The following is a 24,808-nucleotide window of genomic DNA, read 5'->3' as shown; positions in this document are numbered from 1 at the left end:
GACTTAGAGCCTCAGGAAGTATTGGGGAGCAATTACTTTGAATGACTCTGTGGTGTAGTTATTTCTAAATAGCAGCAGTGGAGTGTCCACACTACTGCTATTTTGAAATAACTATTTTTAAATAACAGGCTTGGTTGTGTGGATGCTCCACTTGTTGTTTCGAAATAACTGCTTAGTCTAGACCAGGGCCTAGTGATTTACCTCTGCAAAAAAGAAATTACACTGAGATGTGCACATGGAGAGAACACACTATACTAAACAAATGTGGTGTTCATAGGGGAAAACAAACTTTTTTCAAGCTTTCATTCTATAATCTGAACTTTATTGTCAGGTGTAGGTTGTAGCAGTGAAGGTGGAAGAGGCAAAGCCGGAGCTAAGCTCTTCCAGGACTTCCAGATGTTAAGCAGAATCTGGACTCACCCTTGGTGTTTACAGCTGGACTATATTAGTAAAGAAAATAAGGTAAATGATGCATCAAAATACATACTTCTGGCTCCATGGAAAACTTTCCAAATAAGATGTGACAAATGATAGGTTAGAGTATTTGTGAATTAATGGAAATTTCTTTCACTTTGGGGTACAGTGATTTTTGTTCTCTGTTTCACTTATGACCAGTATTTTGTTTTTCTTGAAATTTTTTCATTATTGGAACATTTTGAAATGTTGCTCTTTCACTGAACTCTTCATTTGTTTTAATGAGGAATAGGCAGATTAATTGTTCAATAGAGGCATTAGGCTAGATGATAGTACTTAAATATGTATTTTTGTTTTTCAGGGCTACTTTGATGAAGACAGTTTGGATGAGTTCATAGCTTCAGATTCAGATGAAACTTCAATGAGTTTAAGCTCTGATGATTATGCTAAGTAAATTAAGCTTTTCTGCGTGAAAAATATATGAATAACTTAAATTCTGTTAGATTTATTGTTATTAAGGTTACAAAAATTTAAGCAATATTTGGGGTGGTATTGTGTTTTTGTTTTTGTTACAACTGTTGGGTCTCTCACCAGCAGATTTTTAAATAGTGAACATACGTTATGTTATGTTTCTAGGAAAAAAAAATCCAAGGGGAAAAAAGTGAAGAAAGATAGTAGCTCAAGCGGAAGTGGAAGTGATAATGATGTTGAAGTGATTAAAGTCTGGAATTCAAGATCCCGTGGGGGAGGAGAAGGAAATACAGAGGAACTTGTAAACAACCCTCCATTGGCAGCAAAGTCAGAGGAAGGTGAGTATCATACATACATAAACCTGGATATGATGCTGCATCATTTTGAAAAAAGGAGATCTTGACAAAGCTGGAAATGAGTGCAATACATGTTTACACTATACCCGGTTACAACTGGTGAGTCATCAGTTAAATAAAGTCATATCCCCCACTCATCCCCCCCCCCAAAAAAAAACCCAGACCTTAATATAGATATACTTGTCATAATAGGCTTCATTTTCTAAAATATCTATAGGTAAGCTTTTGTGTTATGACTCGGCTACTAACAAATACTTTTTTTTTTTTAAACAAAATACATTGTAAGTCTGCTTTAGGTGAGACAAACCAACTGCTTTATTGTAAAACTTAAGGTCAAGTCAAAGTAGAATTTAGAGATGAACAGTGCTGCTGGATGATAGAGAAAGATGTTACTTTTCACCTTCTAAAGGGGGTCTGTGAGGAAATCTGAACAGAAAGATTAGAAACAATAATAGTCTGCATAATCATTGATGCATCTGGAATCTGATTTAAATGTTCAGCTAGCAAATGGCTGTAATAGCTAGAATAAAGTGTCTGTTTTGAGATTGTTGTTCTACGTGCATGCACTTGTAGATTTCACTTTCAAATAGTTTTTAAAAAACCTTGTTTTCTGTTTTGGCTGAGTGATGAGAGTCTTTTGTAAGTGAACATTTTGATTAGGGGCTTAATAACTTTTCCTAGATAAATTACCTCTCTGTCTCTGTCTCTCTCTATTGAGAGGGAGCTTTAGTGAGCAAAAGCTATTTCCTCAGATGCTCATTAATCTTTTTATTGTTACTAGAAGGCGATGCCTTCTGAGGACGGGGGCTTTGCCCATGAAAGCTCATGATGCTACATACATATTTTTGTTAGTCTTTAAGGGTATGACTACACTACAGGATAAGGTCAAATTAAGATACACAACTTCAGGTATATCGATTTCAGCTATGCAATTAATGTAGCTTAACTTGACTTTTGGCGCTGTCCACACTACAGGAAGTCAAAGTGAGAACACTCTCCCTTTCGACTTCCCTTACACTTCGTGGAAGCAGGGCTACTGGCATCAACAGAAGTGCCCCTCTCAGTTTGAATAAGATGTCTTAACTAGACCTGCATATTTGAACCCTGGAAGATTGACTGCAACAGCTTTGATCTTCTCTGTAGTGTAGATGTGCCCTAAGGTGCGACAGGGACTGCTCATTGTTTTTAAAGTTACAGACTAACATGGCTACCCCTCTGAAACTCTTCGGTAATGAAATCGAATCCGTAATTTTAAATAAATTTGTGAATTTATGTGCTCCCGTGTTTTTATAAACAGTTGTGGTTAAAATACAGTTGTAAAAGGGTGGTGGTCCTTTTATATGTGGACAATATATACATTGGCAATTAATTTACTATGCTTTAAAAAGGTTTTTCCTGGAGGATGTGTGTGACGTCGTGCGTCACTCTGCGTCCCGCAGCCCCTCCCTCTGCCCACAGCTGCATGGCCTCCTCCTGCTCCCCCTTCCCCATGCTACTGGCTCCCTGCTGCACAGGCCAGGGGTTAAGCCCACCCCCCCACCTTCAGGCTTTGGCCCCTGCCGACTCCATGCAGCACAGGCCGGGGGGGGTAAGGCCTTCCTCACATGCCACCAGCTCTTGAGCATTCCACTGGCAGCTGCCACGTGAGCAGGCAGCTGTCAGAATTTAAATTGAACTGTGTGGCTCCAAGTACTGCCCCCTTTCCCTTCATCCTTCAATCTCTGAACTTTTGAAAGTGCTGCTTACAGTCTATGGAATTCTTCTCCAGTCCACTTTTTGACCCTTGCGCTCCATTCTTGCCAGTATCTCAATTGTCCTCTTTCTAGCCAAAGGTCTGAACTAATATGTGTCCTTGAGTTGTCAGCTGCTTTTAACACCATTGGCCAAAAAGTTCTTCTTGAAAACTTATCTTTCCTGGGCTTCTGTGACTGCTCTCCTTCTCTGTTTGCTGCATCCGCATATCCTTTGGAGAATCCTCCTCATCACTGCCCCCAGTTTTCTGTTTTGTCCTACAGGGCTTTGTCCTTGTTCACCATCATTTCTCCTGCTATACTTTTTTTCTCTCAGATCTGCCTCTGTCCCAGATGTGCCTCCTTCTGTCCAACCAATCTTAACGTCTCTTGGACATCTCCTCATGTATGTTTAACTGTCAGCTGAAGCTTCACCTAGTTTAAATATCAGAGGGGTAGCCGTGTTAGTCTGAATCTGCAAAAGCGGCGAGGAGTCCTGTGGCACCTTATAAACTAACTGAAGTGTTGGAGCAGTGGGTCTTTGCCCACGAAAGCTTATGCTCCTAGACTTCAGTTAGTCTATAAGGTGCCACATGACTAGTTTAAATAGAGCTCTTCATCAGATCTCTTGCCCCAAGTCCTCCTGACTAACTCCTTTCTCATTCATTTGGACTTAAATAAGGAGTGGGCAATAATTTTCACGGCGGGGTGGGGGGAGAGGCGGGGCACTTCATGAGTTTTAATATGTGGCTGTGTGCCTGCTCCAGGCCTCGGATAGAGGGCGTGGGGCTGGAGCTAGGGCTACACACACACACACACACACACACACACTCTCTCTCTCTCTCTCTCTCTCTCTCTCTCTCTCTCTCTGACTGACTTCGACACAGATTGAGTGTATGCAGCTGTGTATGTGTCATGGTGTGTTTGCTGGGTAAGTTTCTGAGAGAAGCCATGCTCTGTCTCCTTAAGGGAAATCTGCCCTGCTCTGTTGTTTCCCCCCTCCCCCATTTTTAATTCCTCTGAGGGTATGTCTACACTACAGATTTTTTTTCAGAAAAATGGCTGTTTTTCTGACAAAACCTGCATTACATCCACACTGCAATCGCGTTCTTGTGAAAGAAAATTGAAAGAACGGAGGGGTTTTCCAGCATTGGTAATCCTCTTTCTATGAGGAAAAAGCCTTTTTCCGAAAGAGCTCTTTTGGAAAAAGATGTGTGTGGACAGGGAGGAGAGGCTTTTATCAAAAGAAGAGGCCTCCAGAAAATAGCAGAGGTGCCCTGGTGAACATTTTGTCCAAAGGAATCAGGACTCTAATTCCTTTTTCCTGGCCCCTCTTAAAGATGAGGGCACCCTGGACAAGCCTTGTGGCAGGAAGCTGGCCTGAGAGCAGCACCTTACAGCATGGCTCTCCCTGCCACAGGACATACCACCCATGGAAGAGTCTCAAGCCCCCCCGCAACCTTAATGGTCCTTTCAGGGAACAGCCCCAGGAGTGTTCAGGGGCACACTATTATCAGGAGCTACATCAAATCCTGGGGTGGGGTGGGGAAACATCTTCCCAACCCATCATCATGGACTCCAGCCTCGAGACCCCATTGTTGCCTGGCCAGGGGTCATGGTGAACGAAGAGCAGGAGGTCCAGAGCCAGCCAGAGGGGGAGAAGGAGACCATCGCTGTCCTTGGAGCCATTGCTGGTCAGCCAGGACGTCTCCCAGGCTGCCTTGGAGGGATCTTCAGGTGAGTACTCTCGCTTTGTCACACACACAGGGCAGGGGAGGCAGGCACACACGGGGCGGGGGGCAAGTGTCGCTTGGGCTGGACATCGTACAACCATGTGCAGTGTTAGTGTGGCACACAGACGCAGCAGGCTGCCCCGATCACAGGCAGGATCCTGCTGCCAGGCTCAGGGGAGGCCACACACATCCTGCCACACGTAGGGGGAGGAGGGCATACTCCCAGTACCTGCCATGACAATCCCAGACACCCCAAGGAATGCCACACACAGCATGAGGGCATGCCTGCATGTGCAAGGCACCACCCGCTCCCGCCAACCGTGCTGTAAGCCCTAGGTGTGTGTACAGACACCAGGGAGGGCCAGGCTGCTCCCAGCTCCTCTGATGCCCATTGGGGCTATCACTGTGGGCAGATACTTGCCTTGCCTGCTGGTCCATGTGCTGGAGGAGTTGTGGTGGTGGGAAGTATGGTCCCCTGGGCACCTTGGGGCCCCTATGAGGCACGGCCCACTGTGCAGGCTACACATGGCCTTGCTCCCAGGACATCCCCCTCTTCTGGGCCGAGGACTGTTGGTTGCTGCTCACAGAGAAGGGCATGGCCTCAGGGACAGTGTCTGCATGGATGACTGACCATCTCTCCCTCATTGTGTTCTTCACAGCCAGACCAGCTGGGACTGAGGGGAGAGCCACACCACCGCAGCCAGCCGCCAGAGCCTGGAGGACCTGAAGACTCGCCAGTGTCCAGGAAGACCTCATGCACCAGCATGTCAGCATCCTGCACGACATGCAGCAGACCCTGGCACAGAAGATACGTGATGACGCTGAGTGGTGGAACAGCGCATGGGACCAGCTCATGCAGCAGTGTGGCAACATGTGTGCCATCATGTTGTGCATGATGGCACACCCGTCTGATACTGCTGCTCCTGGCTTCCACCCTCCTTGCCCCCTGCTATGCCCATTCCCTTTCAACCTGCCCCCCATGCGGTGCTTCTGCTCCCTCCCCCGGTGATGTCTATGCACCCTCCCCCTGTCATCCGTGACCCCACTCCAGCTCCCCCTCCTGCAGTCCCTGGACCCACTTGATACCTATTCCAACGAGGTCCCTGTCCCCCCCCAGGTTGAGCGCCTCTCCCCCTGCACCCTTTTGTTTAATGTAATATCAATACAGACTTCATTTTGTTAAAAATCAAATAGGTGTTTTTATTGAGAGGTCAGGGAAGGGGTGAAGGGAGGAGTTTTGGTGGGGAAGGGATAGGGCTGCAAGCCAGAGGCCTTTATTGGGGAGGCCCTGGGGAGAGTTACAGGGGTGCTTGAGAGAACCTCTGCCTCAGGGCCTCCTGGATGTGCACCCCCGACTGATGGGCCTGGCGGATGGCATCTGTCTGCGGCTGCTGGAAAGCCTGTCTCTCGCTGCCACCATCTGTTCCCCCCCCCGCCCCCGGGAGGAAGGCCTCCCCTTTCCTCTCCACAATCTTGTGGAGGACACAGCATGCTGCGACCACCTCCAGATGTTGTGCTCCCCCCCTGTTCAGGCGGCTCAGCAGGCACCTGAACAACTCCTTCAGGTGCCCAAAGGCGCACTCCACCTTTAATGAGGTGGGCATTAAATTGGTCAGTGCTGGGGTCCAGGTGACCTGTGTATAGCTCATTAGCCACGGCATCAGGGAGTAAGCCACGTCCCCCACCATGCACAATGGCATTTGCACGTCCCCAACCACAAAGTCACGGCGGGGGAAGAATGTGCCCACCTCCAGTTTCCCGCATAGGCTAGAGTTCCTGAAGATGCGGGCATCATATGCCTCACCCGACAAAAATGTCCGTGAACAGTGCATGGTGGTAGAAGAGGGTCTACAACACGGTTGAGTAGTCCTTATGATTGATGTACTGGGCCACTTGATGCTCCGGTGCACAGATGGGAATGTGGGTCCCATCAGTCGCTCCCCCACAGTTTGGGAACCCCAGGGCAGCAAATCCAAGTCTCCCAGGCAGATGATCCTCCGCAGCAGGATCGAGTTAATGACCCTCACAACCTGCAGAAAGAGACAAAGAAACAGAGAATGAAAGGGAGTGCCTGAGCTCTTGGGGGTTGTCCACCCCCCTCAAACACTCCAGGAGCCACACCCTATGAAGGCTGCTCCCCAGCAGGGCTGTGTGAGGGCGGGACAGCACAACCCCCCAGGGGTGCGGTTCCTCCCCCACTCCCAACCCCCCTTTCCCGCAGGTGCCCCTTTAACAGGACTCTCTTCTCCCCCCCCCCCCCCCCTTCCCATTGGTGCAAGGACTGCAGCCCCAAAGTGCCGTACCTCCATGAGGAGGGCCCACCCACTGGTAGCTGTCTAAGGTAGCAAGCTTCCAGAGGGTGATTGCGACCCACTTCTCCAGGGGATGGCGGGCCTGCAGGGTGTTGCATCTCTGGAGGGCAGGGGCGAGCCAGACACACAGCTCCAAAAAGGTGGCCTTCCACTTGCAGAAGTTTTGGAGCTGCTGCTGGTTATCCCACTGCTCCATGACCAGCTGGTCCCATCAGTCCGAATTGGTGTCAAGCCTCCTGAAATGCCTCTTCACAGTGGGTTGTGGTTACCAGAGTGTAGCTCTCGCACCCAGGGAGAGGGTCCCCAGAATGAGCTCGGGGTCGAGCTCATGCAGGACCAGGAAGGCAGCTGACAAAAAGTGCTGCCATAACTGCAGCATGGCCATGTGGCACCAAGAGGAAAAGTATCCAAAAAAGCAGGGCAACCACAGCAGGCACTCCGAGAGCTTTGCTGTCCTTCGAAGAGGTAGGCAAGCATGCAGCAGAAGCAGAGAGACAGCTGTCCAGAGGGCGGTCTCTTGAAGTGCGTCTCTGCAAGGCTCCGGTACCAGCACTCGGAAGCAACTGGTGACCTAAAACGGTTCTGGGTGGCCTTTTATGCGAGAGAGTGTCCAGTCAGTCTGGACACTCTTTTTCGGAAAAGTGCATCTCTTTTTCGATGCATTTTTGTGTGTGGGCGCTCTTTCGGAAGAAGTTTTTTCAGAAGATCTCTTCTGAAAAAAGCTTCTTTCAAAAGAAGCCTGCAGTTTAGATATAGCCTGAGTCACTTACCACACGTTTCAGATTGGAGTAGCTCTGTTATATTCCCAACCCCTGCTCTGCAGAGATGGGGTACAGGGGCAAGGGAAATACCTCGACTTCAGCATTTCCCTCTCCTTTAGATCTTCCTCTTCTCTTCCCTGGACACCTCCTCCTCCTCCTCCTCCCCCCCCCCCCACTAGCAGGAGAATCCTCTCTGGTGCAGGACAGAGGAAAGTGGGGGGAGGGGCAGATTAACACGCACTCCCAGCTATAATTATGTACACTCTGCTAATCAGCTGGGTGGGCCGAAGAGACATGCTTGGCAGGCTGGAACTGGCCTCCGGGCTTGATTTTGCCTACCCCTAACTTAAATTCATCCTCTACTTTCTCACATCCAAGCAATATCTAAATTTTGCACATTCCCTGTTCATAACATCTCAAAGTTACTGCCTTTCCTATCCACTCAGAAAACACTCACAGGCTGCTTCATCTTGCATCTAGATTTCTGCAACATCCTTTTCAGTGCTGCCAGCCACCATCAGCTTCTTGCAACACGTTTGCTCAAATAAACACATTTTAACATCCATATTGTCCTGCTGCCATATGACTTTTCCTTAAAAAGTTAAATAGTCTGTCATATCATTATTAGTGTATGAAAGAGCCACTGTGTATGTGGTCAACAACAAGAGACAAATCAGTGTCCTAACAGCTTACTTGAAACATCCCTGCCATGAAGAGCTTACAATCAAAGTATAACATAAAAGAGGGACAGAAAGACGGGAAGTACATGGGAGCTATGAGACAGCATTGGTCAGCATGCTAAACAGTGGTTCAACACAGCAGCAGGCATGTCCCGTAGCCTCCTTTGCCCCCCTGCCATGGGCCTTACTGCCGCCTCTCCCCAACCCGGTGCTGCCTGAGCAGTGCACTTTAAAACTCTGGCAGCCGCCTGCCACATGGTGCCTGTTGGCTCAGGAGCTGAGGTAGCTTGCAGTCCAGGCCCCCACCTGCAGTGGGCCTCTACGCCCTGTTCCCTGCCAGAGACCTGCAATTTTCCTCTTCTCCCAACCCTCCATAAGCCCACCATCAGCAGCAGCTGCTTACCCTCAGTGATGCTGCTGGTTGGGTGCCATAGGTTGCCAATCCCTGCTGGGTTAGCAGCACGACGGAAGGGAGGAAACATCCATGGTCCGGCATAATTTTAGTTAGATGTCCATTTTTCATGGGTGTGGCCACATTTCCCGTGGCCCCATAAAGTTTGTTTACAGCTCCATGTAGTTTGCTTATAGCCACCAGTCCTAGCTCTCAGTGTTCTGTGCTGTTACTTAGCTCTAATTTACCCCTAAATATCCTCTGTAATCAGTGGAAGTGTAGGTAATGTTTCTAGAAAAGACTGACCTCCTGTGATCTGGAAAACTCCCTCATTCGGAACTGTCTGGTCCCAAGGGTGCCAAAAGAGAGGTTCAATCTGTAGTTCACAACCAAATCTTGTTGAATGTCAAATCTAGAGCTAAACATATGGTGCTTGTTTTGTTCGGGATGCTGTTATTTTGGCACAGTAATACAGTGAGACAAATTTTCCTAAAGTATTGTAGTGGGTTCACTCACTTTCCTTTTTGCCCGGCTCTTCCTTCCTGGGTGGCCTCCTGGGAGAGACGTAGCCAGCTGCTCTGATGCACCCCCTTTGGGTGTGGTGGTATTCTTCAGGTCACTACCCTCCGGCAGTGACCACTCCATAGTTTGTCCGCACCCCCCCTTCCAGGGGAGAGTCCATGTTGTTATAGTTCAGGGTCCTCCTTCCTCCTGGGAACCCCCCCCCAGTTCTTCCTCTCTGGGATTCCTAGCTCCCCTTGCACCATTCTGGCCTCAGGTTCCCTGCCAGCCCCTTAACAGCCCCTCCGGGCAGGCCACAGGATCTCTAGGCCCCTACTCCCTGGCCACAGGTGCGCCTCTGCCTGCCCGGTTACCTCCCGGACTTATGGCCTGGGGCTTCCCTGGCTCAGCCTCCCCCAGGGCTACCACAGCTGCCTCCTATGCAGCCCAGCCCTTTAGGGCTGCCTCCTATGCTCGTCGTACCCCTTCATGACTGCCTCCTATGCAGCACTAGGCCTCTGACCATGTAGCCTGGGTTCCTCCTGCCTGAGCCTCCCCAGTCCTGCCCTCCTCCAGGGAGCCTCCTTCTTCCCTGGCTGTCAGGTCTTAACTGCTCTCTCCTCCAGAGCAGCAAGCAGGTAGCTCATTCTCCTCCCAGGAGCTGTTCTTATAGCCCTCAGCTGGCCCCTCCTTATGGACCTCAGCTGGGCTCTCCTCCCTCCAGCTCCTTGGCGCCTTAAAGGGCCAGGGCCAGGGCAGGGCAACACCCTGCCACAGTATCTGTCATTGCTTTCTTGTAGTTTGACTGAAGTCAGCTATTAGGGTATAGAAGTGACAAATTAACTAAAAGCTTTTGTGTAAATAGAAGATTAGATAGTTATTTATAATCTCAAGTGAATAACATTATGTAGACTTAAATTAGGAAGACATTTGTGTTCCAAAACAAAATGTAAACACTTTGTGTCAAGCATTCTGTACTTGTACATTGCCTAGTACAAAGGATCTTTCCTGGTGAAGGCCTCTGAGTATTACCACAATATCAATTTTTAATAATTCTATGAAAATTGTCTCCTCCTTTGCTTTTTGTTTTGTTTTGTTAAGCAACTATAGATTAGAATTAAGGCAAATATGGATGACACCATTAACAGGCATATGCTTTTAATTTGGCCAAACTGGAGAAATAAACTGAGGTAAATAGGATGAGATTCAGTAAGGACAAATGCAAAGTACTTCACTTAGGAAGGAGCCATCAGTAGCACATGTACAAAATGGGAAACAACACTCCAGGAAGGAGTACTTCAGAAAGGGATGGGGGTGATCATAGTGGACCATGATCAGTAGTGTGACACTGTTGCGAAAAAAGCAAACATCATTCTGGGATTTATTAGTGGGAATGTTGTAAATAAGTGACAAGAAGTAATTATACTATTTGGCATTGATTAGGCCTCAACTGGTGTATTGTGTCCAGTTCTTAGCACCACATTTCTGGAAAGATGTAGGAAAAATGGAAAAAATCTAAAGAGCGACAAAAATGATTAAAGGTCTAAAAAATATGGCCTATGAAGGAAGTTTGAAGTAATTGGGTTCCCCTGCACCCGCTGCCTCCCAGAACTCCTCCTGCCCCACAGAGGAGGGAAGCCCTGTTGCATGCCTCCTGTGGAGACGGCGCACGCCTCCCACGGAGCAGGGAAACCCCTGTTGTGCACGTCCCCTCTGGGGCCAACTCACCGCGGAGCAGGGAACGCCACACATGCGCCTCCCTCTGGGGCCGACACTCTCCCCCTCCCCCCCACGGAGGAAGGAAGCCCCATCGGGCACCCCCGCCGGGGCTGGCATGAGCCTCCTGCGGAGCAGGGAAGCTCCCGCACACGCCCCCTCTGGGGCCGACACCTCCCCTCCCGCAGAAAAGGGAAGTCCCAGTGTGCGCCTTTGGGGACTCCCCCAGTAAGCTCCCGGCACACCACAGACCTGGGGCAAGGAAGCAACCAGCACATTTCCAGAACCCCCGGAAGTGACGTGCAGCTCAGTTCTTCTGTCCATGCAGCGGGAAGCTGCCACAACCTCCATTGTTGCTGGCGGTAGGTAGTGGGGCTTCTTGAGGGTGGGGAGAAATGGGGGTCCCAGAACGCCTCGCGATAGACTGGTTGAGGCCTTGTGATGAACCAGTCGATCATGATCCACGGGTTGGTGACCACGGCTATAGACACAACAGTTACATAAAACATCCTAGTGTTCCAGAGGTTTGCCCTGCTGGGCTGGGAATTGAGGTTTGATGACCCCCTCCCCCCCAGTGGAAAAAAAATGTGAAGCACAATGACCCGATCATAAGTTGAGCTCTGCTTTTCACAGCTTGATTTTTTTACCAAAACAATTCAGCTTATGATCGAATATATAAGTATACCTTTCTTGTAAAATCTGTAATTTGAGTTTTAGGAAACAAATATTAGCTATGGGTGAAGATGCTGGATATTACTTTTGGTAAATGGCAGGTGACAAGGCTATATGTTAAAATAGTACATAGAAAAAGTGGACAGATAGTGATTCTCTAAGGATAGCAGACTACTGTCTTTGAATTTTGTTTTAATTCCATACCACTAACTGGCAGAATTTTTAGTTGAAGGGATCAGTCTTCTATATCTTAGAGATCTTTAAACGTTTGCATTTTAGGAAAAGTCTTATCATTTTAAGGAGATTCTTTTTAGCTTAATAGAACTTTTATTCTACAGGTAAAGCCACATCCTCTTCCAACCCAGGCAGCCCAGCACCAGACTGGTACAAAGATTTTGTCACTGATGCAGACGCTGAAGTATTGGAACATTCTGGGAAAATGGTTCTTCTCTTTGAAATTCTTCGCATGGCAGAGGAGCTTGGGAATAAAGTGTAAGCCATGTCAAATTACAGATCTATTTATGAATTTGTTTAAATATATTATTCTGACTTAGCTTTCTTTAGTGTTTACCCTTTAACACTTACTTTGAGCTTAGAACTACAGCTCAATTTGTGTTAGAGGTGTGTGTGTGTTTAATTTATTTTTATCAGAAGAGTGTTCTAGAACTCTTCCAAAGACATATACTCTGTTTGTTTTAAAGATCATGTTCAGAGTGAAGGAAGAGAAGTAAAGCAAAACAATACAGAAATTTAAATGTATTGACTGAATTTTAGTGGAAAAATGTTGTCTGTTTCTGTGTTTCTCTTTCAGTTTAGTTTTTAGCCAGTCTCTAATATCACTGGATTTGATAGAAGATTTTCTGGAACTGGCAAGCAGGGACAAAACTGACAAAGATAAACCTGTTATTTATAAAGGTTAGTATAGAATTTCTGTATCTTCCAAAATCTTGATTGTGGAGAGAATTTCTTAATATCACTTACTGCTACAAATAGTATGGGTGTGAACTTTAATTCAATCCAGTTTAACCCATTGCCAGTACCTCTAGTTTTCCTGCTCATCACTGTGGATATTCTCTGTAGAGAACCCAACATTTGACATATTGTGGTCTAAACTCCATTTTAAAGACAGTATGAAATATTGGGTCTAAAGATGTTATTTGATTGTACTATACTCTGGAAGGATAAATTTATGTAAAATTGAATTCTCCAGATGATTTGCCAAAATCAATATAAAGTAAGTTGTTGAGCTAGTTTTTGTATTTGTGGGACAACATGTTGTATAACTTAGTGTAGCATCTGTAATATTTTCATGTTTTAATTTGGAGATAGAGGCATCTGCAGAAGGAAGAATTATTTTTTTGCTTATGAAAGTCATTAAGAAAATTAATTAATAAACTCCTTAAGGTATTTGTTCTTGAGTATTTGTATGCTAATTCTATAGTTTGAAAAATATCTTGGTCTTGTGGATTGAATATGGGCCCCAGGTCCAGGAAGTCTTGCATATTAATCCAACATCTGGCATAGTCTCACTGGGGAGCCTATAGCAAGTTATTTATCCTGTCTCTCTGTACCTCATCTATAAAATCTATTTCACATGAATATTATGAGATTCAAACTGAAGTACAGACATTAAGCAGATATGTAAAATATAAGAGGTGTGTATTGTTAGGTAAGGATGTTAGTTTCGTTCTAAATCCTGTGGTCGTCAGGTATGCAGAACACTAAAGTACATTTGCGGGTGATTTTTCTCAGGCTTGGTTTCAGATGTCTGACTCATTTTTAAATTTATTTTAACACATTGAGGAGGCTATATTATATCTAAGAATTTTTTCAGCTGTTAGTTTATTTTGCATTTGATTATCTCAAAAATGGCCCTTTCTTAAAATCTTTCATTTTGACACATATATACTCTTGAATAAGGACTCTGCATTTTGTCTTGTTTTTGAAATAGAAGTTCTGGACATTTGAAGAGAGCATTTGAAGTGGAAACAATATATTAGTTTCTTAAACTCAACAAATAGAAACAGAATGTGATATTCTATAGGAAAAATTTAATCATTTTGGGTTGTCCAGATGGAGTCCATTTTACAGCTAGTGTATTAACCCAAAGAGTATGGCTCTGTTACTCAGGTTACACATTGCTTATCACTTTTTTCCTTTGACACTAATGCTCGCATTTCCTTCACATTTCAACTTGTCACCTTTTACAGCAGACTTTAAAATTGTAAAGCTAATTACTCTTTTTTAGCTTTGTTCACTCTAGATGAAAGGGAGATGAAATAGCTAATTCATTCTCAGACCAGAAGTGTTGCTACTCTTTCCCAACATCATCAAATATGGGAGGGCTATTGATCCAGTTGCATGCTGTCTACCCCATCAGCTGTGGATCTTAGGCTGTTGATACTGATTTCAGGCGTGTGCTGTATTTCATGTATTTATTATATTCTAAGCAGATGGGATGTATTTGTTATAGAAATAGGGAGAGGAAGACTTTGTGAAGGCATCACGAAGTGAAAATAATTTTTACAAATGGAAAAACACTGAGTCTGAGCCTCATTTTTAAGAGTGGGTTAGTAAAAGAAATGATCCTGGCAGTGTTGAAAAATTTAATACTTTGAGATTTTAATCACATACACATTTCTATACCTGTTCCCTTGTGTTGCATTGCAATAGGTTTCAATTCATATATAACATTCCTTAAAATAATTTTGTGTTGGCAGCACAATGTTGGGCAATTAAATACCAATTGATATAGGAACTTAGAAATAACAATATAATAGCAGTCTAGAAATAAATAGATCTCCAGATGCTTCCTATTTATATATTTATTGCAGACTTATCTGAGGGCTTGCCCAGGTCCTTCAGGGCAGGGCTGTGTGTGTGTGTGTGTGTGTGTGTGTGTGTGTGTGTGTTTGTTTTCAGGAGGCTGGGTGCCAGGGGCATGTTCTCTTCTCTCCCGCCCACCCCTCCAGCTTGCCTCTGAGGCCTTTTTTTCCTCTCTCCCTGCAGCCCCACCCAGGCCACCCCTCCAGCCTGCCCATGACCTATGTTCCCCACCCCAGCCCTGCATCTAAGGGCTCGGAGTAGGGAAAGGGTTTGGGACAAGGGAGCTACTTATTAGGGATGTCCATGTGTATTCATGTGCATGACTAACCGATAAACCTGCGTTCATCGGTTAATCCTAATGGTTACACACAACCCTCCCGCTGCCTATGGAGGCAGCAGCACTCCAGCCCCCGTGGAGCTGCCTCTCCCCATGTCTCTCACTGCGCTGCTATCTATCAGAGGCAACAGTGAGGGTGGGGGCAGCTGGGAGCTGGTACACATGGGGAGCCAGCTTTTAAGCCAGCTCTCCACACATGCAGCCACCTGTGGAGCCGCCTGCTTCCCAACTTTCCACAGAGGCAGCAGTGCTAGGCAGGGAGGAAGGTGGGAGCCAGGATTTGGGAACAGCTGGCTTAAAAGCCGGTGCTCAGGTGCAGCTGTTTTAAAAGCCATCTCCCCACCAGCTCCTGCAGAGCTGCCGGCCCCGTCCAAATTGCTGTCTCAGAGGCAGGGTGGGGTGGGGAGGGCAGGAGCTGGTGCTTGCTGGGAGCATGCTTAAAAGCTGGCACTCAGCGAGCACTGGCTCCTCCCTCTAGGGTTACCAGGTGGATTTAGAAAAAAATACCAGACACACTTGATGAGGGGGGGGGGCGAGGGAGGCGAGGCAGTGTGGCTGGCCCCAGGAGTTGGGGGGAAGGGGGTTGGGGACAGCATTACTGGCTGGGGGGAGACGGGGGAGGCCGGGTGACAGGGCTGGTGGGCAGGGGGTCGGGTCACCGTGGCTTGTCTGGGGAGATGAGTAGGGGTGTCGGGGGCAGCGCGGCTGACCAGGGGAGATGGTGGGAGGAGCGAGGCGGACGGGGAGGCGGGGCAGTGTGGCTGGCCCCAGGAGTTCGGGGGGGGGTCGGGGGCAGCATGACTGGCTGGGGAAGATGGGGGAGGCCAGGGGGAAGAGCTGGCGGGCGGGGGTTTGGGGCAGCACGGCTGGCCCAGGGAGATGGGGGGGGGGGAGGGATGGCAGGCAGGGGTCGGAGGCAGCACGGCTGGCCAGAGAAGATCAGGAGGAGGAGAACTGTCCGGCAGGAAGCAGGGGTGGCCGGGAGGTGGTTGGGGGCAATGGAGCAGATCGGGGGAAGATAGAGAGGCGGGACTGACCCGGGCATGCACATGGTCTGGAGAAGCGCGAGTGAGTCTGGCTGTGGCTCCACCACGTGCTCAGGAGCAGGGACCAGGCTTCTCCTCCTCCCCAAGGCGTCAGACGCAGCCAGGGTTCCCAGCGCTGATCGCGCCCCACCTCCCAGCCACTCCTCCCGCCCCTGCCAGGCTTCCGTCCGGCGCCCAGCCAGAAATCCAGGAAATACTGGACATTGCACATGTCTGGTATTTTCTGGATGTTTTTTTACCGGACATAGGGCTCAAAAACCAGACTGCCTGGTAGAATACCGGACACCTGGCAACCCTACCTCCCGCCCCCTGCATGTAAATGCTAAAAAAAATTCAGCAGTTACACATTTACACAAACAAATGATTTTTAACATCCCTACTACTTATTGGTGTGCTGACAGGCAAGATGGCGGAGCCCGAGCCCTGCTAGCTACTCTGATGGTGGTGCAGCTGTCCCCAGTGGAAACTCTGCATTTAACCGTTGTCTTAGGACTCATTCCCTTTGCATTTTATGGAATACGGTCTTTTCTGGGGCTTCATGTTGTCTTGGCACAACCAAACCTTGATCTTGCTTTTATGTTAGGAGAAGAGGAAGCTACATACCAAATGTAGTGGCCCTTGGTCGTATAATTTAGGAGGAGTTCTTGAACAAACAGACTCACAGAAAGACAGACAGACGCACTCTAAAATTATATTGAGAGAGATTTTATTGCTCACTGCTGCTATATTACCTAGAGCTCTGTTATCCATATAGCAAGCTTCTATGGAATATTTTCTGTGTGTTGCTTCAGAACACTGATCATTTGTAACTCTGAGCTGTTTGTCTTTACAGCCTGTTCATATCACCTGAGCTAATTTTGCATGGTCTTGGCTTTTTTCTATTAGCGGTGGTTCTGTTGATGTACAACCAAGTCATCAATTTCATGTAAATATCTGTGACGTTACTTAGCTGGCAGTTTCTCATAGTTTGTTGTCCTTCAGTATTGTTTCTTCCTACAAGAGCTGCCCTGATTTTAATGGATGGCCCAGTGGGGTTCATTTACTGTAAATAAATCTTGACCTCCAAAGAAAATGAGAGGTTCTAAAAGGGAAGAAAAAATCTGCATCTATCAGCTGTAATTTTTTTCATTTGGCAAGAAGTAGCTGTAACTCATAGACTAATTAAATTCAAGCAGCTGTTCTAAATTTCAGTTCTAAAATGATTATACCTTGACTTTCTGAAATTCCCTTTCAAGCATTTACCTAAGGGATGCAATTTGTGAGAGAGACTGCAGCTCCGAGTAATTGGAAACATACAGACTACAAAGATCAATTAGAAAATTAGGGTTATTGGCATAATGCCTAAAGGTTAAATGTAGTTACTTTTTACAATTAACTTTTGCATTGAGGTTAAACAAGATATTCGACTGATTTTGTTGCAAACATGTCCAGATCTCTGACAAGGGATCTGGGAAACATGCAAATCTTAGAAGAGATAACTAAAGGTTACTAAAAATATTACAATTAAAGTTTGATCTCTGTATATAAATTTGAATTGTGTCCTTGTCTCTCTAAATTGCAAGCCACATAAAGCTGCTTGTGGAACTTTGAATAAGTTAAATTATTTTTAAATTGTCTTTTTCCTAAGAAAAGTTTCAGTACTGCTGGACTCTACGTAGAGGATCGAATCCAATTCAGAAAACTAATTGTATTTTATTCTTCGGTAACTCTAATTCTGCAGTCCTTATATTAGGCAAGGATACCTGTGGTTTAGGAAGGCATTAAAGACTTTGGATACTTATTGACCCAAATTATGATTACTGCTATTTTCGGTAATCTTGTGGAGGATTTTATTTCATAAAACAGGTTACACATAGAGCCCTGTGTCTGCATTTGCAAAAATGATCCGTGGATATAATGCAGGTCTTCAGACACAAATTTGTATCTGCATCTGCAAAAAATGAGCCGCAGATATCTGCATCCCACAGATGTGGATCCCTGCAGATATAAAGCAGGTATCTGTGGATTTTCAGGGCTGTAGTTACCAGACATTATTTTCACAGCTCACCTGAGAAAAGCAATGACAGGTACCCTCTTGTGGGGGTATTCATTTATTTGTGCACATATTCTTTGGGGCACAGATATAAAAATCAGTAGAGCACTCCAAATCCGTAGATACCCACTTTATATCTGTGGATATAGATGCAGATCCGTGGCTCATTTTTGCAGATGCAGATAGAAACTTTTTATCTAGAACTCTGCATGTTTCCAGATATCCGCTTTATGTCCATGGGTGTGCGCATTCATGGTTGTGGTTGTGGATATCTTCAGCTCATTTTTTGGACATGTAGATACAAATACAAATTCTGTATGTGTGCAGGGCTCTGGAAATCCTTGGGACTAAGATTTGATTGTTACAGAGTAGCTTGGTCATGTCAGGTTACACGATTGCACCCATAACTTTTAATCTCAATTTGCCTGTGAATGATCAGTATTTAAATTATTGTACTGGTAGTATTTTTGTTTTAGGCTGGTGTCATTTAATCACCTGCCCTTCAAATTTCTAGGTGAAGGAAAATGGTTCAGAAATATTGATTACTACCGTTTAGACGGTTCAACCACAGCTCAATCAAGGAAGAAATGGGCTGAAGAATTTAATGATGAAACTAATGTGAGGTAAGGTCATTGTATGTAGCTTTTAATTTCCTATCTCTTTTCTTCCTGTATCTATTTTGTAGTTGTGCTAGCTTATCAACTTTTTTAAAGATATCCTCTGGTGATATAACTTTGTTTTAAATATTTTTGTACCTGTACTGTTGCACCTTCTTCATCTGCATTGCATATGTGTGTATGTTTGTCTAATATTTTAGAGATACGTTGCCCAGCACCTTCTGTTATGAGATTGTTTTCAGTGCTTATAACTTTGCTGAACTTCAGGAGTTTAAATTGAAGTTTTCTCTGCTGCGTTTTGGCCTCTGATAAGGGGCAAGTCATGTAAATTAAAACTTTCACAAGTTGCCAGTGCGTTCTTCCATTTTCTTGGCATCCATATTGGGTTTGATTTGCAGAAGTACAAAGCACTCAGAATTGCAACTGGGGTGAATGGGAATTATGTTCTGAACATATAAAGTGCTATAAAATACTAATTATGGGCTGAAATAGTAGGCTTCAGGTTTCTCAAATTAGGCACCCAGAATTAGTTGACAATTTTGCTTTGTCTGCGTGCTTCAGCTTCCCCTTTGTAAAAATATTAATAACACACCTCGTAAGGGTGTTAAAGCTTACGTTGGAAATTATTACATGCCACGACATGCCAACAATAAGGCCTTTTGATACTCTATGTATTTTTGTATTTTAATTTTTTTGTTTTAATTTTAACGTACTCTGAATTTTCTGGGTATATTCTCTTGGCTTTGGTGCAATTGCAAGTTCCATATCAGATAAATTGCACTACATTATTAATATGTACTCTATCTTAATGTAATTTTTCTGTGGGAATTTTAGTCTTAACCTAGGACAGAACTTTCTCTGCCTATGTATATGTGTGTAATGTGAACTATGGACATGCCAGGCCACTGCATCAACTGATTAACATTTCAATTAGTAATGCAGTTTGTCTTTGGACACTTTCTCTGTCAATATTGGCCCATGTGAATGAATTTTAAAGATAAATATTCACATTAAACATGGAAATGACCAGTCTGCAAATATTAGTGAATTAAATAAGGGGTAGCAAAATACGCTTTCATATTGATTTTTCTTAACTTTGAGTTAAGTCAGTGAAATAATTAAAAACAACTTTTAGTTTTGACTTGTGAGTTTGATAGTGTCTGGTTCCGCCCTTAATGAGGAGAAATGCATTTGATGTTGGGGTTTTATTTGAGAAGAAAGGACTTCTGTCATTTTGTTAAAGGTTTCCTATTAAGTTGGTTGATTATAGGTTTTACTCTATGCCACATGCCTTGTTCTTTGATGTGGCATGCTTACTATCACTTGCACATGTTGAATATATACAGCCAACTTCTGAATGGAGCAAATTGGAATCACTCTGTTGGAGCATTGGCCCGTTAACCTGACAATAAGTGCATCTTGCTAATATTTATTTGTTAAATTAGCGCTCTAAAATGAATGAAAGGGTTATTACTTATGTCTTCTCAACAAGTTTAGGTTTTCTCCTATAAACTGTTCTCGGTGTAATAGATATGCTTTGTATTGCATTTTCACAGCTATTTGTGTACAATTTTGAATATTTATAAATATACATCTTCTCTTTGTGTAAGCACTGTTTGATGGATAATTTAGTTATAGGTGGAAAAGACACTATTTTCAGATCCATATAACAGTTTGATATTTTTCATGGTTGTTGACATTGTTTTTTGTGAGGAAATTCTAGTAAATTCCAGCTGGCTGCTGATTTTCCCATTACTCCTCCGGTTCCTTCTTTGTTTTATGTTGATAAGTTTGAAATATAAACTTTAAACCATACTGATTAAACTTGTCCCTTAATTTCTCTGTGAATTTTGTTTTGGTTTTATATTTGCATTTCCCTCTTTCTTAACATTTCTCTACTTCTGTTGCAATTGGAGAGGCCTACATAAACTGGGAAGAAGACTGGCTATACAGTGAAATGAGCTGTAAGCTAAGACTTTTGTCTGCACTGCCAGTTGAATAGCAAAACTTTTGTTAAAACTACAAGGAGTCCCGTAGAGACTTAACAAATTTATCTGGGCATAAGATTTTGTGGCCTGGAGCCCACTTCATCAAATGGATCCTTTCACTATCCCAATCTGAGGCATGACATGCTTCCTGCAAATATGGGAAGCTATTTAGATTGGTCAATGAGTCTGTTGGGTTTGACCAGACGCCTGCTTTCATTCCAAAGTCTCTACCGCCAGTTTTTGAAAATCTACAGTGTCTAGTACGCAGGGATGATCTTTTATTCTTCCTAAGAGACATGCACCCGTGGCATCAAAGTTAAAGTATATTTCAATACCTTTTGTGAGTGGGGTTTTCTTTCTTAGACAGAAAAAGAGAAGCCATTTCTAGAGGGAACCTTGAAGCTCTTAGGGGCTTATAAGGCAACCGCCCTTCTGCTGCAGATGACCTAAAAATCCTTAGCTCCAGAACCATGGTTGATTCAAGTAATGTGCTGAGTAGAGTGCATTTGATGAAATCTTATGTCCAAATAAATTAGTTAATCTCTAAGGGGGCACAGGATTCTTCATTGCTTTTGCTGTAACAGAATAACATGGCTACTCTTCTATAACTTTTGCTGTTTACAGGTGCTTAAATTCACTCTACCCTCCAGACAAAAGTTTTGCTGTGGGCAAGTGGCAGTGTAAACAGCTCCATGTCAACAGGAGAGCACTTCTGCCAACAATATGAACTCCACTCAGCAGGGATTGAAGTATTTTGTCAGCAAATGTGCCAACAAACAGCGCTTACACTGCCCACCATACAGAAACACCATTGTGTTGCTAAAAGCTGTGTAGCATAGAGAAAACTTAAGTTTATCAGATGAATAAAACAAATTGGAAAATTGATTTATTTATTTTTTTGGTCCAGTCTTATTTAGAGTCAACTTAAGTTTTATCTGTAACAATAGCAATTATGGAATTTCTGTCTGAAACTTTTATTAAATGTTTGAAAATTGCATATTGAAAAAAATGCAGGAAACGAACGTTTCTGGATCTTGACACTACCCCAGTCTGAGACATTTGAGGCATGACATGCTTCTTGCAAATACTGGAGGCTGTTCAGATTGGTCAGTGAAGCTGTTGGGCTCTTGACCAGACTCCTTCTGCTTTCATTCCAATGTCTCTGCCTCCAATTTTGAAAATCCACAGGGTCTATCTAGCACACAAAGATTCTTTCTTTATCTTCCCTAAGATACATGCACCAGTGGCATCAAAGTTAAAGTATATTTCAATACATTTTGTAAAGGTATTTTCTTCTTCTGGCATTCAATTTAGCGGGAGTAGTAAGGACCCTGTAAATCAAACACTGTGGGCACCCCCGGTTGGCGCCAGTACTCCTACTCCTTACAAGGAGCTAGGGAAGCTGATGGGAGCTTTTGCTTCCGTCGACCTCCAGCTGTGCAGACAGTGCCAAGCTCTGCGTAAAATATGTCTACTTCAGCTATATTATTTACATAGCTGGAGTTGCGTATCTTAAGCTGACCTTCCAGATCTAGAATCAACCTGGCTTTAGACAGAAAAATAGAAGCCATTCCTAGAGGGAACTTTGAAGCTCATTCGGCCTTACAGGGTAACCACGTGCTGCAGATTCATGGAAGAAAAAGCAGTGATCAGCATGCTAAAGCTGTATACCTAGAGAAAGCCTAAGTTTATCAGATAAATAAGGCAAAAAAACTGGAAAACAGATTTTTTTTCTCCAGTTTGATTTAGAGTCATCTTAAGTTTAATCTGTAGCAATAGCAATTATGGAATTTCTGCCTGAAGCTTCAATTAAATGTTTCAAAATTGCATATTAAAAAATGCAGGAACCTAACGGTTCTGTTTAATGTCTTCATCAATGATTTAGATGGCATGGAGAGTATGATTATTAAGTTTGCAAATGATATCAAGTTGGGAGTGATTGCAAGTGCTTTGGAGGATAAGGTCAAAATTCAAAATGATCTGGACAAACTAGAGAAATAGTCTGAGGTAAACAGGATGAAGTTTAATAAGGACAAATACAAAAGACTCCACTTAGGAAAGAACAATCCCTTTCACACATACAGAATGGGAAGTGATTGTCTAGGAAGGGATTTAGGGGTCATAGAATACCACAAGTTAAACATGAGTCAACAGTGTGACACTGTTGCAAAAAAACAAAAACAAAAAACACCCATGATTCTGGGATGCATTAACAGGAGAGTTGTGAGGAAGACAGAAGAGGTCATTCTTCCGCTCTACTCTGCACTGACTAGGCTCCAGTTGGAGTACTGTCTTGTTCTGAGCACCGCATTTCAAGAAAGATGTGGAGACATTGGAGAAGGTCCAGAGAAGAGCAACAAAAATGATAAAATGTCTAGAAAACATGACTTACGCGGGAAAGCTGAAAGAATTGGTCTTGTTTAGTTTAGAAAAGAGTAGACAGAGGAGGGACATGATAGCAGTTTTCATGTATCTAAAGGGTGTTACAAGTAGAAGGGAGAAAAATTGCCTTGGCCTCTGATGATAGGACAAGAAGCAATGGGGCTTCAACTGCTGCAAAGGAGGTTTAGGTTGAACTGTCATGGTGGTTAAACAGAGGATAGACATCTGTCAGGTATCATCTAGACACTGCTGGGTCCTGCTGTGATGGCATGGGAGAAAAACCGGCAGCGCGTCTGTACCTCAAATGCATTTTTCTGCAAGCAAATTGGAAGAACGGAGGACTTTTGCTGGTAGAGTTGTTCCTTTCCCCACGAGGAATAAACTCCTTTTTGCGATACAGCTCTTGCACAGAAAGGCAGGTGTGGACGATCCAGAAGGGTTTTTGCGCAAGAAACCCCTATCTGCAAAAGCACAGGTGCTCTGATGGCCATTCTTGTGTAAGAGCGTCCATGCAGTGTGGATGTTCTCTTGCGCAAAAGCACACCACTTTTGCGATGCGCTTTGAGGTCTGGATGCGCTTTTTCACAAGAAGTTTTTGTGGATAATCTCTTCCACAAAAGGCTTCTTATGCAAAAACCCTGCAGTGTAGACGAAGCCTTTCAGATAAAACTGCTTGATGAGAAAACCATTGAAGTCCGAAGAGGACTATAACCTTGATGTAAAAGTATAAGTTCCTCACCCCTCTCCAAAGAAAAGAAAAAAGAAAAGATGTCAAATGGAAGTTCAGGACAGAGAATGGATCCAAACTTCACATTAATGCAATTAGGATTATTGCCATCCATAAATTGATTTAGAAATAGACTATTCGACATCTTAGTTATCTAGTTTTAATGAACTTCAGGCAAGTGGTTACAGACAATAGTGCACCATGAATACTTACTTTGGAACTTTAAGCACCTTCAACATCCCCTCTCCATTAAGAAATAACAAGCAGCTTCAAAGTGCTATTTCAGATTTTTCTTAGTATGAAAATGAACAGGAGGAGATCAAGTTCAAGAGATTGAAAAGATTGACAAAGAAAACAATTCAGAATGGAGACACTGGTTTTTGCCATCATTGGAATCTCTTTGGAAGATTACATGGGCTCAACAGATGCTTATGTGCATTTTCTAGTCGGGCCCTGTTTTCACCAGTTTCTTCATTTTGCCTACAAAAATCACCAATTTTAGTAAATAACATTACCTTTCAAACTGTCTTGTGCTCCTTTGGTATTCACAAAGCTATGTATTGCACTAACCTACTGAAGGAGTTAGGGATGTATCCATACCCTTTTGTAAGCGGGGGAATGGTCCCGCTATTGTGGGGAACTTTCCTGGCTTCTATACACCCTGGTGAAATGAACCAGCGAAAGGATCTGAGTCCCCGCTCCCACTTCCTTTACCCCACGGCTTCTTGATCCTGAGGGCTCCCCCTCCATTCTCCTGAGTAGCAGAGCCCTTGGAACCCCAACAAGGCTGGGCCCAGGTTTCCTGGGGCTTAATCCCTGACCTTGTAGTCACTAGGGGCAGGAGCTAGGGTGTCCCCACTCCGAGGTGCTCTCTTTACACTGCAGGCCTTCTTGGCCCAGTGATCACTTCATAAGGTTCAAAGCAAATACAATTTATTAAACAATGGATTAAAGAGAAAAGAATAAGAAAAAATGAGAATGGTTAAATGAGAACACACAGCTCTGCTCTGTAGCACAGGGACATCAAAACAGCAGCCTGCAGAGTATAAGGACAGTCCATAGTCTCTTTCTTAGAGGCCCTGGATATGCTGCAGGGGGAGCTACAGGCTGGACACG

General features: G+C 44.5%; 1 protein-coding gene across 6 annotated transcripts in view; it reads left to right on the top strand.

Moving 5' to 3' along the window:
• ATRX (ATRX chromatin remodeler) overlaps positions 1–24,808 on the top strand; it is a 200,468-nt gene that overhangs the window by 137,233 nt on the left and 38,427 nt on the right. For all 6 annotated transcript variants that reach the window (XM_006136188.4, XM_006136189.4, XM_006136187.4 and 3 more), the window contains 6 exons: positions 332–462; positions 776–864; positions 1,051–1,223; positions 12,076–12,229; positions 12,549–12,652; positions 18,493–18,601. In XM_006136188.4, the coding sequence (XP_006136250.1) occupies positions 332–462; positions 776–864; positions 1,051–1,223; positions 12,076–12,229; positions 12,549–12,652; positions 18,493–18,601 (760 nt within the window). The remainder of the gene's footprint in view (positions 1–331; positions 463–775; positions 865–1,050; positions 1,224–12,075; positions 12,230–12,548; positions 12,653–18,492; positions 18,602–24,808) is intronic.

Source organism: Pelodiscus sinensis, chromosome 13, assembly GCF_049634645.1.
Source record: "Pelodiscus sinensis isolate JC-2024 chromosome 13, ASM4963464v1, whole genome shotgun sequence".
Lineage (NCBI taxonomy): Eukaryota > Metazoa > Chordata > Testudines > Trionychidae > Pelodiscus > Pelodiscus sinensis.
Note: the sequence above shows the minus strand (reverse complement) of the source record. Positions and strands in the feature narration are given on the sequence as shown.